The following is a 13,608-nucleotide window of genomic DNA, read 5'->3' as shown; positions in this document are numbered from 1 at the left end:
AGTATTGGTACCCGAGTGGAATATTTTCCCCTTTGATATATATGTACAGTCCTGGAAAAAGAAACATTCAGGTTTTAAGGAGCACTTGTAGGTAATAATAATAATAATAAGCCTTTATTGTCATTGTACTTAGAAATACGATGAAATTAGGAGTGTTACTCCTGATCAGTGCAACCAAAACAAGACAAAGTCACATCCAATGCATTCAATACGTTATTTTGCACGGGGAAAATATTACACTTTAAATTTAGTAAATACTTTAAAGGATTTTTAAAAAGAGTAAATATTAACTGAGTGGTCCGTTTTATAGTGGAATTGATGACAGCATTCTCATGTCGTGTGGATAGTTGAGGAACTTAGAGTTCTATTGGCCCAGGGAAAAGAAACTGTTCTTGAGTCTGTTTGTCCGGCTTTTGATGCACCTGTACCGCCTACCAGAGGGCAGGAGGTTGAACAGTGACTGTATAGGATGGAAGGGGTCTTTGATTATTTTCCTGGCTCTTCGGAGGAGCTGAGAGCTGGAGATGTCTTCCAGGGAAGGCAGAGGGCAGCCGATGATTTTCTGGGCAGTTTTGATCACTCTCTGCAGTGCTCTCCTTTCTGCTGCTGAGCAGCCTGCATACCACACCGTGATACAATATGCCAGCACACTCTCGATGGTGGAGTGGTAGAAGGTCACTAGTAGCTTCTCCTCTAAACTGTTCTTCCTTAGCACTCTCAGGAAGTGCAACCGCTACTGGGTCTTTTTTACCACCGCAGAAGTGTTGGCTGCCCAGGAGAGGTCCTCCGCGATGTGCGTTCCCAGGAATTTGAAGGTGGAAACCCTCTCGACACAGTCCCCGTTGATGTAGAGCGGGGCAGGGTCCGCTCTGTGCCTTCTGTAGTCGATGACCATTTCCTTTGTTTTGCTGATATTAAGTGCCAGGTAGTTTGCGGAACACCACTCTGACAGCTTCAGAGCCTCATCTCTGTACGCTGCCTCGTCTCCTCCTGATGCGAGTCCGATCATTGTGGTGTCATCCGCAAATTTAATAATGGAGTTTGTGGAGTGGATGGGAGTGCAGTCGTAAGTGTACAGAGCATAGAGGAGTGGACTCAGCACACGCCCTGTGGAGAACCTGTGCTGAGAGTGAAGGTGGAGGAGCAGTGGGGGCCCCATTTTGACTGTTTGTGGGCGGTTATTGAGGAAGTCCTTTATCCAGGCGCAGGTGAGAGGGGGGAAGTCTAAGTCCGACAGCTTGTTGACTAGTATGTCAGGGATGATTGTATTGAAAGCTGAACTATAGTCAATAAAAAGGATCCTTACATAGTTCCCCGGGTGTTCCAGATGGCCCAGTGCAGTGTGGAGGGCAGTGGCGATTACGTCCTACGTAGATCTGTTTGCCCTATAAGCAAACTGATGAGGGTCAAGGTTTGGAGGGAAGCTGGCTTTGATGTGCTGTGAAATTAATCTTTCAAAGTATTTCATGACTACTGATGTTAATGCAATTGGTCTGTAGTCATTGAGACTGTTTATGACTGGCTTCTTAGGGACAGGGATGATGGTAGCTGACCAGACAAGGTGGTATAATGGCGTGTCAGGGAAAGATTGAAGATCTATGTTTCTATGTTTCTATCTTGGTAAAGACCCCTGATAGCTGGTCTGCACAAGCTTTGAGTACTTTGCCAAGTAAACAATCAGGTCCAGCGGCTTTCCTTGTGTTCACCGACTTGAGCGCGCGCCTCACTTAGTGTTCCTGGAAAGTGAGCGAATGGGATCTGGAGGTCGGTGGGAGCAGCGTGACTGCATGAGGCCCCTTTGCCTCAAAGCGAGCAAAGAAATGGTTTAGTTCCTCTACCAACGAGGCGTTAGCCCCGTCAGTTGCCTTTGTAATTGGTGATTTGCTGTAATCCTTGCCACACCTGCCGTGGGTTATTATATGTGAGATGGTCCTCCACTTTTTCCTTTGCAGCTTTGATGCCTCTCCTCAATTCTGCTCTTGCCCTGCTGTATTGGGCCCTGTCACTCGATCTAAAGGCAGAGTTGCGGGTTCACAGATACACAGCTACAAAAATACAGCAAAGGAACAGTACTAATCAGCTGTAATGTAGCATTTATGCATACGCGCCCATACCTTCAATTGATAGCAAAACAGACCATTTAAAATAAAAATGTACTATACTGTTAAGAAACTAAATTTCTGTTGGGTAGTATTGTATAAATTTACCTGATAGTAACTTATTGAAGTAGTTGACACAAACTATTTCAACAAAAGATTTAAATATCTGGTAATGAAATGCAACCTATAAATAATTGCAGATGTACAGTATTGTGTGTGCATACTCACTCACAGAAGAGGTTCTAAATATGCATTGCATACCACATTAGGTGTGCAGGATCCTCAATGTGTTATGCAAGAAGGCAGACAAAGCGACCTAGAATTATGCACTTGAATGTTGCAATCCACACCCAGTCTATGATTTCCATTCAGGTGTTAGTTTTTAAAGAAATTGGATCACTTACTACAGAAAAATATGGTGTGGTATTTTATGATCTAATTTCTAGGCAATCAATTCTGTAGCCAGCCTGTATTTTGGGATGTTGTATACTTGGCATTTATTGCCCACCTCTAGTATCCCCAAGAGGATCGAAGTACAAGTTAACATGACTAGATGGATTACTAAGCCACATGAGGGCAGTTAAAAATCACAAATCACATTTATGTTCTGCAGAAGTCACAGAGAACAGATAGGCAAAAATGGAAAGTGATCTCTTCCAAGCATCTCAATCAACCAGATGTTTTTTTATGGAGACACAAGGAACTGCAGACCTGGAATCTATATTTATCTAGGAATCTATGTTTTTTTTTAAATGTTTATCCTGTATCATGTCTTATAATCTGTCTTATAACGTATTTTCTCAGGCGATGCCAACTTTTGAATTCATTTTTATTTTGAATCTGGAAATAAAAAGTTTCAAACTGCTAAAGTGGCATATAATAATCATATATAAATCATTCATTAGACTGGTTTTTGTGGACTTCTCTAGCGCCTTTAACTCAGCGCAACCTCACCTGATGGGACGAAAACTGCTCCAGATGGATGTGCACAGAAAGGCATATCATGGAGTGACAAGTATGTCTCCATATTTCCATGCTCCAAAAATATTTTATTTCCCAAACTGCGAAAGTATTATTCTCAGGATCATGAATCAAAGATTGGGTGCTTCATCACCACCATTCCTGAGCTACCAAAGAGAGTAACATTCTCATGCTAAGAAAAAATCCACAAAAAACTATGAAAAATGAATACCCATAAAATTAAATATCTGTACTGAAGAATTAATATTGCAGAAAATAATTGTTCAATAACTATAAAGCTGCCAAGCCCTAATTTATCCTGTGTCTTGCCCAAAGACAAACAACTCATGATTCCTTTTTTATTAAATCATAGAGATTCACTTCTACTGCATAACGTTTCTGTGCATGATCTGGGAAAACCTATTTATGTATACTGTGCTTCATTGCTTCAGCTCCTTGGCTGCGCTTTGTCCTACTCCTGACGGTCCACCCATACTGCCAACATGTCAGACATGTCAATTTCTATCTCAGATCTTGAAAATAGTCTGTGATTGAAATCTACAGTTTTCTGGGGAAGTGGCTTTAAAGTTTCTCAATTTAAAACATATAATAAATATTTATTTGGTTCTAAATGGTCTACTCCATATATTAAGATATTGCACTTAGTTTAAAGTCATTGGATAGTGTTTATAGCCATTTGGAATCCAGTAAGGTTCTGGGAGGGTTTCAGTGGTGCATTGTGAATCTGTAAACTCCAACTTGAAACTTGAAGGACTCCAAACTCCCTCCTCAGAGGCTAAATCCCACGCCCTGGACTCACCTGCAATGTCTCAGAGCACCCAAAAGCCTAGTTTACAGAATTTCCTTCAAATTCAACACATTCGCTTGACCTGTCTCAGCATATACTCCAATTTCTTATTCAAGATCCATTATTTACCCTCTCTACAAAAACTATGAACTCAGTTCGACAGGAAGTTCGCAAATTTACATTTTCTCAATTCCAAAAACTGCCACAAACAATCTGAAGCAATTAATTGCTCAGTTTCTTCCAAGTGCAAACATGTCTGGTTTTTCAACCACTGTTAGAGATTCTATTGCTATACTCACAACCTGGTATTTGTTGATCAGTACTCATCACCAACTTATATTACTACATAACGTTGCTTGTTATGAAGATAAAGTTATAGAATTTAACCACAACAGCAATGGAGTATGTGAGGAATTCACAGTGCACAGAAGATATACTGAAGGATTAGATTCAGAAATCAAAGCACAATGAGGAGATCCATTTTGGGTTAACAAAAGAAAGCAAGGAAAAAAATTAAGTAAAAAGAAAATTAAGAGAATCATACATCATATAAGGAAGCCATTCAGATGCATCAGCTTCTTGAAAGAGTCACCCAATTAGTTCCAATCCACTAGCCTTTTCCAATAGCATATACACACAACTTTCAACTCCCATTTACCTTATCTTTATTATTAATTCATAAAATCAATCTAAACGTCATTGGTGAGATGACAGGAATTTACCAGAAGCTGCACACATGCCACTGCCATTATTCCATCTGATAAAATAAAAACAGCATCTAGGATGCAATTCAAATAAAACTGTTGTAACAAAAGATGCAAAGTTGTTAGCAAATGCCCATCTATAATTTGTACCTCAATCATTAATTCTGAAAGTAAAATCTTCAGATTTCTTGACAGAATAAAAAGCATGAAAGAGAACATAGGATAAATGAATGGACAAAAATGGACAAGGATGAAAAAGAAAAGCAATGAAACTGAAAGCAATGCTTCTTATAGCCATTTTCCCTTGCAGCGAGTATAATGATACCAGGTGTAATAAGAGAGACCTACTACACTAGGTCTCTCTTATTAGATCTTTATTTCAACATTTCTCAGACTCACCAATAGCCAGCATTGAAACCTTCTCTTCTCTGTGTGCTATGGCAAAGATTAAAAAATTAATGCAATGTAAAATTAAGTTTTCTACATACTTGTCTTGCAAATTCTTGTAAGCTATTTAAATATTTTGCCTAAGATCAACATAATTTCCCCCCAAACCTCCACATAGTTGCCTTTTGAGTTAGTTTCAGTGAAAGCTTGTATTTTTTGCCTCTACCAAAGGACATCATCTGACCAACAATTGACACCAAGCTGCATAGATAGTCTTCATTAGATACATCTATGCAGTACTTTTTTGTGATGGTGTGCACCAGTGTGACATATCAGCACCTCTAAGAAGTTAAAAATGAGATTTTCAAATAGAGAACATGAATTTGATTTTATATTTTTTTAGTCCTTAGTTTATTAAATTATGTTGATTGGTCAAAACAGAAGAGGGGGTATATTTATGGAAAAAATGTTGATAAATATAGCTTGATTTCTAATTTGATGTGCATACTTGCACCTTTTTATTTGCCAGAATAAAGCACTGCCTTCATGGAGTTCCAGAGGTTAGGGTCTGGTTGTTAGATTGTTCACCTACTAATGACAGAGTGGAAGAAAAGTTTATTGGAGAATTAGAACATTTTTGGAAGCTTATTGGGCTGGAAGTTAATTCAGAGATGAGGAAGTGTGAGGAAGAAACATAGAAAATAGGTGCAGGAGTAGGTCATTCAGCCCTTTGAGCCAACACCACCGTTCAATATAATAAACTGGAACAAAAGGAAGAGGATTTTGAAAAGCAGATTTGTGTTGAACTGAGAGTCAACATAGAAAATAGAGCACAAATGTTATGGGTGAATGGAATTAGGTGCAGATCAGAGTACAGACAGAATAGTTAGTATCATATTAGGTTTATGAAGACAGCAGGGGAAAGGTCAGTTAAGAAAGCATTAGGATAGTTCAATTTAAAAGTAATGCATTTAGAATGAGGAGGAAGTAAATGCTCATTATAGCAAGGAAATGGCACCAGGAACTAGAGTCGGGCAAATAGACTAGAAGAAAGAGTCATGGGCATTTAGACAGGTGACCACTAGATCAAAATCTTTAATGTATTTTCCTCTGCTTTCCCTATCACAAAAACCTTATGCTGCTGAGTACACCTGGGCATAAAGGGATACCGAGTAGTGATTCTCTGGGCCAGGGAACAGGCCTGACATTTTGTGGGATACTGGTCTGTGGGCGCAGGGATGGGTTGATGATGAGCTGGGTGCCAGGCCTCTCAACACTTTTGTGGAGAAAATTTAGCTCTGCAGTCCAGGCTGCATCCTCCACAATGGAAAAATAATGTTTAAATTACAAGGTTATGAAATGGTACACTTTTAAAAACAATGCACGTTTTTGAAATCTAGCATAACTTGTGATACTGAGTACAAGCAAACGTTTTGAAGATTCAATGGATCGCAAGCTGGCCTTGCTCTCAGACAGTAGTTATACATGCACTCTTTCTAGCACAGATCATGACTGCAAAATGGAATAATTACTTTATTTCCTTACACTATCTAAAAGAGATAAATGTCAACTACAATGACCAAACCAACATATGCTCTTTTAAAATATTAAAAATCTAAGCAAGGCCTCGTGGTTTTTCTGGACTGTTCCACTTTATGCAAAATTAATCCAGAGTAATTCATGGAGCGATTCCTCCTTCACTCCTTCCCAACATGCAAGTATTTCTATGGCCTATGCACCATGATACAGTATTCCTTATTCCTGCAGGACTTGAAGATTTCCCAAGAGGGCTTCAGTCGGCGGTAAACTGGTAAATGCAATATATTACCAAAGGAAGTAGACCAGAGCAATTGTGCGTTTGCACTAAATTCTTCAATTCTTATGATATTATAGCAAAGACTAGACTATTGTGCTTGTTTAGATTTTGAAAGAAATTACCTATTAGGCTTGTCAATCGTGATTAGATTAGGTACTGGCACCTTTTTATACATATGCTATTTATTTTTTTGCAGATAGAAAGATGCCGATACCCAATCTAATCAAGGTCTCATGGTCTTTCTGGGCTGTTCAACTTTTGAAAGAGATTCCCTATTAGACCTGACAGACTGCTCTCTCCCTATCACTCTGCAAACAAAACAAAAAATAATATTTACCCAAAACTCTTTTAGAAATTAATATAGTATGTGCTCCCTTTCCAGATGTGCAATCCAGATCATGATATTCTAATTTAATATATAGAAATTCTTAACTGTTCTTTGCTACTCTAGACCGTGTCTGAAACTTGTGACCTCTGTTTACTAACCATCTGGTCTAAAACATCAATCCCAGTACAAGAAGGAAGTCAAGCATCCAAAAGTATACTTTTGGGAGAAACTTACAATGGAGAATTTTATTGTTGAGTGTAATAATGCTGAAAGAAAGCCTTTGACTTTTTACATACTTACATTTATACTATTTGTAAAATTCGAAGCTAAAAAAGTAGAAAAGGAAAGTTGAGTCATAACCATTCCTGCACACTGATGAATTTGAAATATTTCAAACTTGTGAAACTGTCAGTTTAATACCATTTACATAAACTGGGATTCCACACTTTCCAACAGCTGGTTTGATTCCAAGGGCTAACATTTTATTCTTACACCAAGTACGTCAGTACGTGACAATTCATAGAAACTAGGTGCAGGAGGAGGCCATTCGGTCCTTCGAGCCAGCAGCGCCACTCATTGTGATCATGGCTGATCATCCACAATCAGTAAACCGTGCCTGCCTTCTCCCCATACCCCTCGATTCTGCCCAAGAGCTCTATCTAACTCTCTTTTAAATTTATCGTGAATTGGCCCCCACTGTGCAGAGAATTCCACAAATTCACAACTCTCTGGATGAAAAGGTCTCATCTCATTTTTAAATGGCCTCCCCTTTATTCGTAGACTGTGGCCCCTGGTTCTGGATTCCCCCAACGTTGGGAACATTTTTCCTGCATCTAGTCCTTTTATAATTTTATGTTTATAAGATCTGCTCTCATCTTTCTAAATTCGAGTGAATATAAGCCCAGTCTTTCCAATCTTTCCTCATATGACAGTTCCGTCATCCCGGGGATTAACCTCGTGAACCTATGTTACACTCCCTTAATAGCAAGGATGTCCTTCCTCAAATTAGGAGACCAAAACTGCAGACAATACTCCAGATATGGTCTCACCGGGGCCCAGTACAACTGCAGAATTTGCTCGTATACTCAAATCCTCGCTTTATGAATGCCAACATGCCATTAGCTTTCTTCACTGCCTGCTGTACCTGCATGTTTACTTTCAGTGACTAGTTCCCTTAAAAGAGAAGCTGTTTTTTTCCAATCTGACTGGGAATTCACTTCCCAAGAGAACATCAGTAAATCAGAAGGGCTTTCAGATCACAGTCACCATTTTAAAATCTAATTTTTTGATACTCCCAAATCATTTAATTAATGGATTTTAATGTTCCCCAAATGGAAGTAATTAAAATCTGTAATGCACCACCTAGATAGGAGGCCTGAGATTGATGGTCTGCCTCAGGGATCTGCTGGGCCCATAATATATTACAACATATATAGTAACGATTTAGACAAGGGAATTAAATGTGACATCTCCAAGTGGATGACACAAAGCTGGGTGGCAGTGTGGGCTGCGATGAGGATGCTATGAGGCTGCAGGGTGACTTGGACAGGTTGGGTGAATGGGCAGATGTAGTATAATGTGGATAAATATGAGGTTACCCATTTTGGTGGCAAGGACAGGAAGGCAGATAATTATCTGAATGGTTAAGAAAGAACTGCAGATGCTGGAAAAATCGAAGGTAGACAAAAATGCTGGAGAAACTCAGCAGGGGCGAGGCGAAGGAATAGGTAACGTTTCGGGTCAAGACCCTTCTTCAGACTGATGTTGGGGTGGGGGGCAGGAAGAAGAAAGGAAGAGGCAGAGACAGTAGGCTGTGGGAGAGCTGGGAAGGGGAGGGAGGGAGAAAGCAAGGACTACCTGAAATTGGAGAAGTCAATGTTCATGCCGCTGGGGTGTAAACTACCCTAGCGAAATATGAGGTGCTGCTCTTCCAATTTGCAGTGGGACTCACTCTGGCCATGGAGGAGGCCCAGGACAGAAAGGTCGGATTCGGAATGGGGAGTTGAAGTGCTGAGCCACCGGGAGATCAGGTTGGTTAATGCGAACTCTGCGGAGGTGTTGGGCGAAGCGATCGCCAAGCCTGCGCTTGTGGTCTCACCGATGTAGTTGACACCTAGAGCAGCGGATGCAATAGATGAGATTGGAGGAGGTGCAGGCGAACCTCTGCCTCACCTGGAATGACTGCTTGGGTCCTTGAATGGAATCGAGGGGGGAAGTAAAGCGACAAGTGTAGCATTTCCTGCGGTTGCAAGGAAAAGTACCAGGGGAGGTTTCGGTGGGAAGGGACAAATTGACCAAGGAGTTACGGAGGGAGCGGTCTCTGCAAAAAGCCGAAAGGGGAGGAGATGGGAATATGTGGCCAGGGGTGAGATCCTGTTGGAGGTGGCGAAAATGTCAGAGGATTATCTGTTGTCTGTGACGGCTGGTTAGGTGGAAGGGGGACTCTGTCCTTGTTACGAGTGGGGGGGATGGGGAGTGAGAGCGGAGCTATGGGATATAGAGGAGACCCTGGTGAGAGCATAATCTATAGTCAAAGAGGGGAACCCCCGTTCCCTAAAGAATGAGGACAATCTGAATGGTGTCAGATTAGGAAAAGGGGTGGTGCAATGAGACCTGAGTGTGTTTGTACATTAGTCACTGAAAGTAAGCATGCTGGTACAGCAGGCTGTGAAGAAAGCTAATGTCTTCATTGCGAGAAGATATGAGTTAAGAAGCAAGGAGGTCCTACTGCAGTGTACAGGGCCCCGGTGAGACTGCACCTGGAGTATTGTGTGCAACTTTGGTCTCCTCTTTGAGGAAGGATATTATTTGCTATTGAGGGATTGCAGCATAGGTTCACCAGGTTAATTCCTGGGATGGCAGGACTGACATATGATGAAAGAATCAGTCGACTGTGTTTGTCTTCACTGGAATTTAGAAGGATGATGGGTATCTTAGAGAAACATATTACATTCTTAAGGAATTGGACAGGCTAGATGCAGGAAAAATTTTCCCGATGTTGGGGGAGTCCAGAACCAGGGGTCACAATAGACAATAGGTGCAGGAGTAGGCCATTCGGCCCTTCGAGTCAGTACCACCATTCAATGTGATCATGGCTGATCATCCTCAATCAGTACCCCATTCCTGCCTTCTCCCCATATCCCCTGACTCCGCTATCTTTAGGAACCTTATCTAGCTCTCTCTTGAAAGTATCCAGAGAACCAGCCTCCACCGCCCTCTGAGGCAGAGAATTCCACACTCACAACTCTCTGTGTGAAAAAGAGTTTAAGAATAAGGGGTGGGTCATTTAGGACTGAGATGAGGGGAAAAAAATCACCCAGAGAGATGTGAATCTGTAGAATTCTCTGCCACAGAAGGCAGTGGAGGCCAATTCACTGGATGTTTTCAAGAGAGAGCTAGATTTAGCTCTTAGGGCTAAAGGAATCAAGGGATATGGTAAAAAAAAAGCAGGAACGGGGTATTGGAATGGCGGTACTGGCTCGAAGGGCCAAATGGCCTACTCCTGCCCCTATTTTTCTATGTTTCTATGTTTTTATTGCTGTTTGTCAAATATTGCAAGGTTTTGGATAGAATGTACAAGGCATGATTAGTAAGTTCACAATAGGTGGTATTGCAGACCATGAAGACAGTTATCAAGAATTGCAATGTGATCTTAATCAGATCGGTAAGTGGGCACAAGGATTGACTAATGGAATTTCATTCAGATAAGTGTGAAATGGGAGGTCAAACCAGGGCAGAAATGTCACAGTGAAAAGTAAAGCCCTGAAGAGTGTTGCAGAGCAGAGGGATCCATGAGTACAAATACATAGCCCCTGAAAGTGGCATCACAAGTGGAAAGGGTGACAAAGAAAGCTTTTGGCATGCTGGCCTTCATCAGTGTAGGAATTGATTGTAAGAAATTGAGATATTATGCAATGGCTGTACAAGATGTTGGTAAGGTTGCACTTGGAGTGTTATGTTCGGATTTGGTCACCCTGCTATTGTTAAGATGCTATTAAGTTGAAAAGAGTGCAAAGAAGATTAACAAAGCTTTTGCCAGGATTCAAGAACTATAGGAAGAGGTTGCACAGGCAAGGATTTTACATCTTGGAGTGCAGGAGATAGGGTTGATCTTATAGAGCTCTATAAAACCATAAGGATAATAGATTGGGTAAAAAAAAGACACTGTGCATTCACTCTAAGTAGGGAAATAAAGGTTTATTTTACATCCTTAGGATTTAAGGTGAGAAGGGTAAAATATTTAACAGGAACCAGAGGGAAAACATTGTCCACACAGAGAGTGGTGACAATATGGAACGAGTTGCTAGATGAAGTAGTCGATGCAGACACAACAACACTTAAAAGATGGTTGGAAAGGTACTTACATAGGAAATTGACCAAACAAGGCAAATGGGGCTAGCTTACATGGGCCATCTTGTTCAGCACGGCGAGTTTGGCCGTATGGGCTGTTTCTGTGCTGCACAACTCTACAACTCTAAGAGACAACGACGTGGAATGACAAGACATTTGCTGATGTGGTTTCAACACCGTGGCACGGATAAATTATTTGAATTATTCAAATAACAATATAAGATGGTGGAAATTTGGGAGGCTATGAATCTTTCAAGAACTTTAAAAAATGGTTGACAGACAAGCAAAAAGAAATGCTGGGTGATGAGAACAAATAATGCATATTAAGGTGTTAATACCTTTAGCTCTTCCTGTGACCAATCTATATTCAGCATTAGCAAAGTCCTATTCAATTGAGCACCAGGTATGATCTAAGTAAATCCATTTGGTTAGCATCTGGGTTTTTTTAGGTTTCTTAGTTTACCAACTGCAAATAAAGGACTCGGCCGCTGGTTTTGTTGCTTGGCTAAATACTAAAGAATCCAAGAGCTATGACGCAGTAAAAGTAGAAAAATGCAGAGTGTGTTTTGCTGTATTATAAATAAGCTGAATTAAGCTTAAATATTTAAAAATATTATGCTAATAAGTTGGTATCATTAAAGCTAATCATAATTATGAATTATGACCAGACACAGGATTTTATTTTGCCCTATTTTTGATGGGATGTCACAAACCTAATGTTTATGCAGAAAAGTAATTACTGATTTGATCCTTGGGTTACTATACAGTCTTGAGTTGAGGATCCAGTTTCCATCCCACATCAAATGAAGCCAGAGTAACATTTGGCACAGTACTTGTAGTCAATGAAGAGCTGCCTACACTTACCGATGACCACAGAAAAACCTTTAGCAGTTCCTCTATTACAAACTTGCAGTACAGAGTCAGCTCCCTCAGTCACAACATGGCCCTTGCACATCTCAACTCTAAGTTGTGGGTGGGTAAAGCACAAACTCTTTTGGAAATCACTGCATAGGGAAAGCAAGTGGGACACATTCATGCCATCCTTGCAATCTGATTATCTAGTAATACACCATCAACTTTGTATTTATGGAAAATGTTATATCCAGCATTCTCAGTCTCTGGAACAAAAAAGGCATCCCCACCTTTCAAGTCTTCATGTGGTTGGGCCATAACAGGAAGCACCTACAAAAATTGACAAGATTACAATCCCAACTTTTAAAAGATGGCACATGTTCTGCATTTTCATTATGAAAGGGTAGTTATACTGTCCGATGCAAAACAAAATAATGGAGCAAGAACCACATTTCTACGTTCTAATCATTTATCTTGCTACTATTGATATCCAAGATAAGCGCTTCAACATATGACCAAGTCATCCAGCAACAGCTAAGTGAAATGAATATTGATCGGATGTCAAACACAAACCTGACGAGTATGCGTCTCTGGAGACCAACAGGTCAAGGCAATCACCTTGAGCAGCAGAGGTTATCTATTGCAGGCTCAGGGAAATGCAGCTCTGATCACAAAAGTAGTTACTATTGCTGTGCCGGATATTGAAATCTTGAAACCAGATATTAAGGTTGATGATTTCTCGCAGAATCTTATTGAAATTACGCATTGGAAGAATAATACATTTAAACTCTAGTTAGAAACTCAAGCCTCCCTAAACCCTTGTCTGTTGATAGCATCAAATCATTTGGAATTAAGTTACACATCCCAGGAAGAGCCTAACTCATCATTGGACGGCGAAGAGTATTACAATTGAACTCAAAGTCCAAGGTTGGGAGAATATTTAATTTGAGACTCAAATTCTTGCCAGTAAACTGGAAAACAGAATTACGGTGGGCTTTGATATATGACGTGTTTTTCATCCGAAAGCACAGGTAGGGCGTTCTCTCAGATTCTTCATTAGATATTCTTCCCAACTTATATGTAAAATCTCATAATTTTTTTTAATGTATTTAATCAAACAAGTCTGTGAGGTGCACACAAATAATGAACTAGCACAAAATAAGTTTTAAGACTTATCCAATGAATATGATTAATTCATATAATATAAAATGACTTCCATATTAAAATCTTTATGCAATCTTTATATAATCTTTAGGCACCCAAGATTAAAGCATAGCCTCAACAGAACTTCCAACATATAATGT

The 13,608-nt window shown here is 40.2% G+C and overlaps 1 protein-coding gene across 15 annotated transcripts in view; it reads right to left on the bottom strand.

Moving 5' to 3' along the window:
- The window catches only part of LOC116970921 (transducin-like enhancer protein 4), a 119,849-nt gene that overhangs the window by 50,751 nt on the left and 55,490 nt on the right, over positions 1-13,608 (bottom strand). For 6 of the 15 annotated variants that reach the window (XM_033017595.1, XM_033017596.1, XM_033017597.1 and 3 more), the window contains one exon: positions 4,971-5,006. The exons of 7 other annotated variants lie outside the window; for them this stretch is intronic. In XM_033017595.1, the coding sequence (XP_032873486.1) occupies positions 4,971-5,006 (36 nt within the window). Of the gene's footprint in view, positions 1-4,970; positions 5,007-7,402; positions 7,429-12,594; positions 12,635-13,608 lie in introns of all 15 variants that reach the window. 2 more of the 15 variants (XM_033017602.1, XM_033017603.1) reach the window with 1 other exon arrangement.

This window comes from Amblyraja radiata, chromosome 3, assembly GCF_010909765.2.
Source record: "Amblyraja radiata isolate CabotCenter1 chromosome 3, sAmbRad1.1.pri, whole genome shotgun sequence".
NCBI classification, from domain to species: domain Eukaryota; kingdom Metazoa; phylum Chordata; class Chondrichthyes; order Rajiformes; family Rajidae; genus Amblyraja; species Amblyraja radiata.
This window is presented reverse-complemented; position numbering and strand designations above follow the sequence as displayed.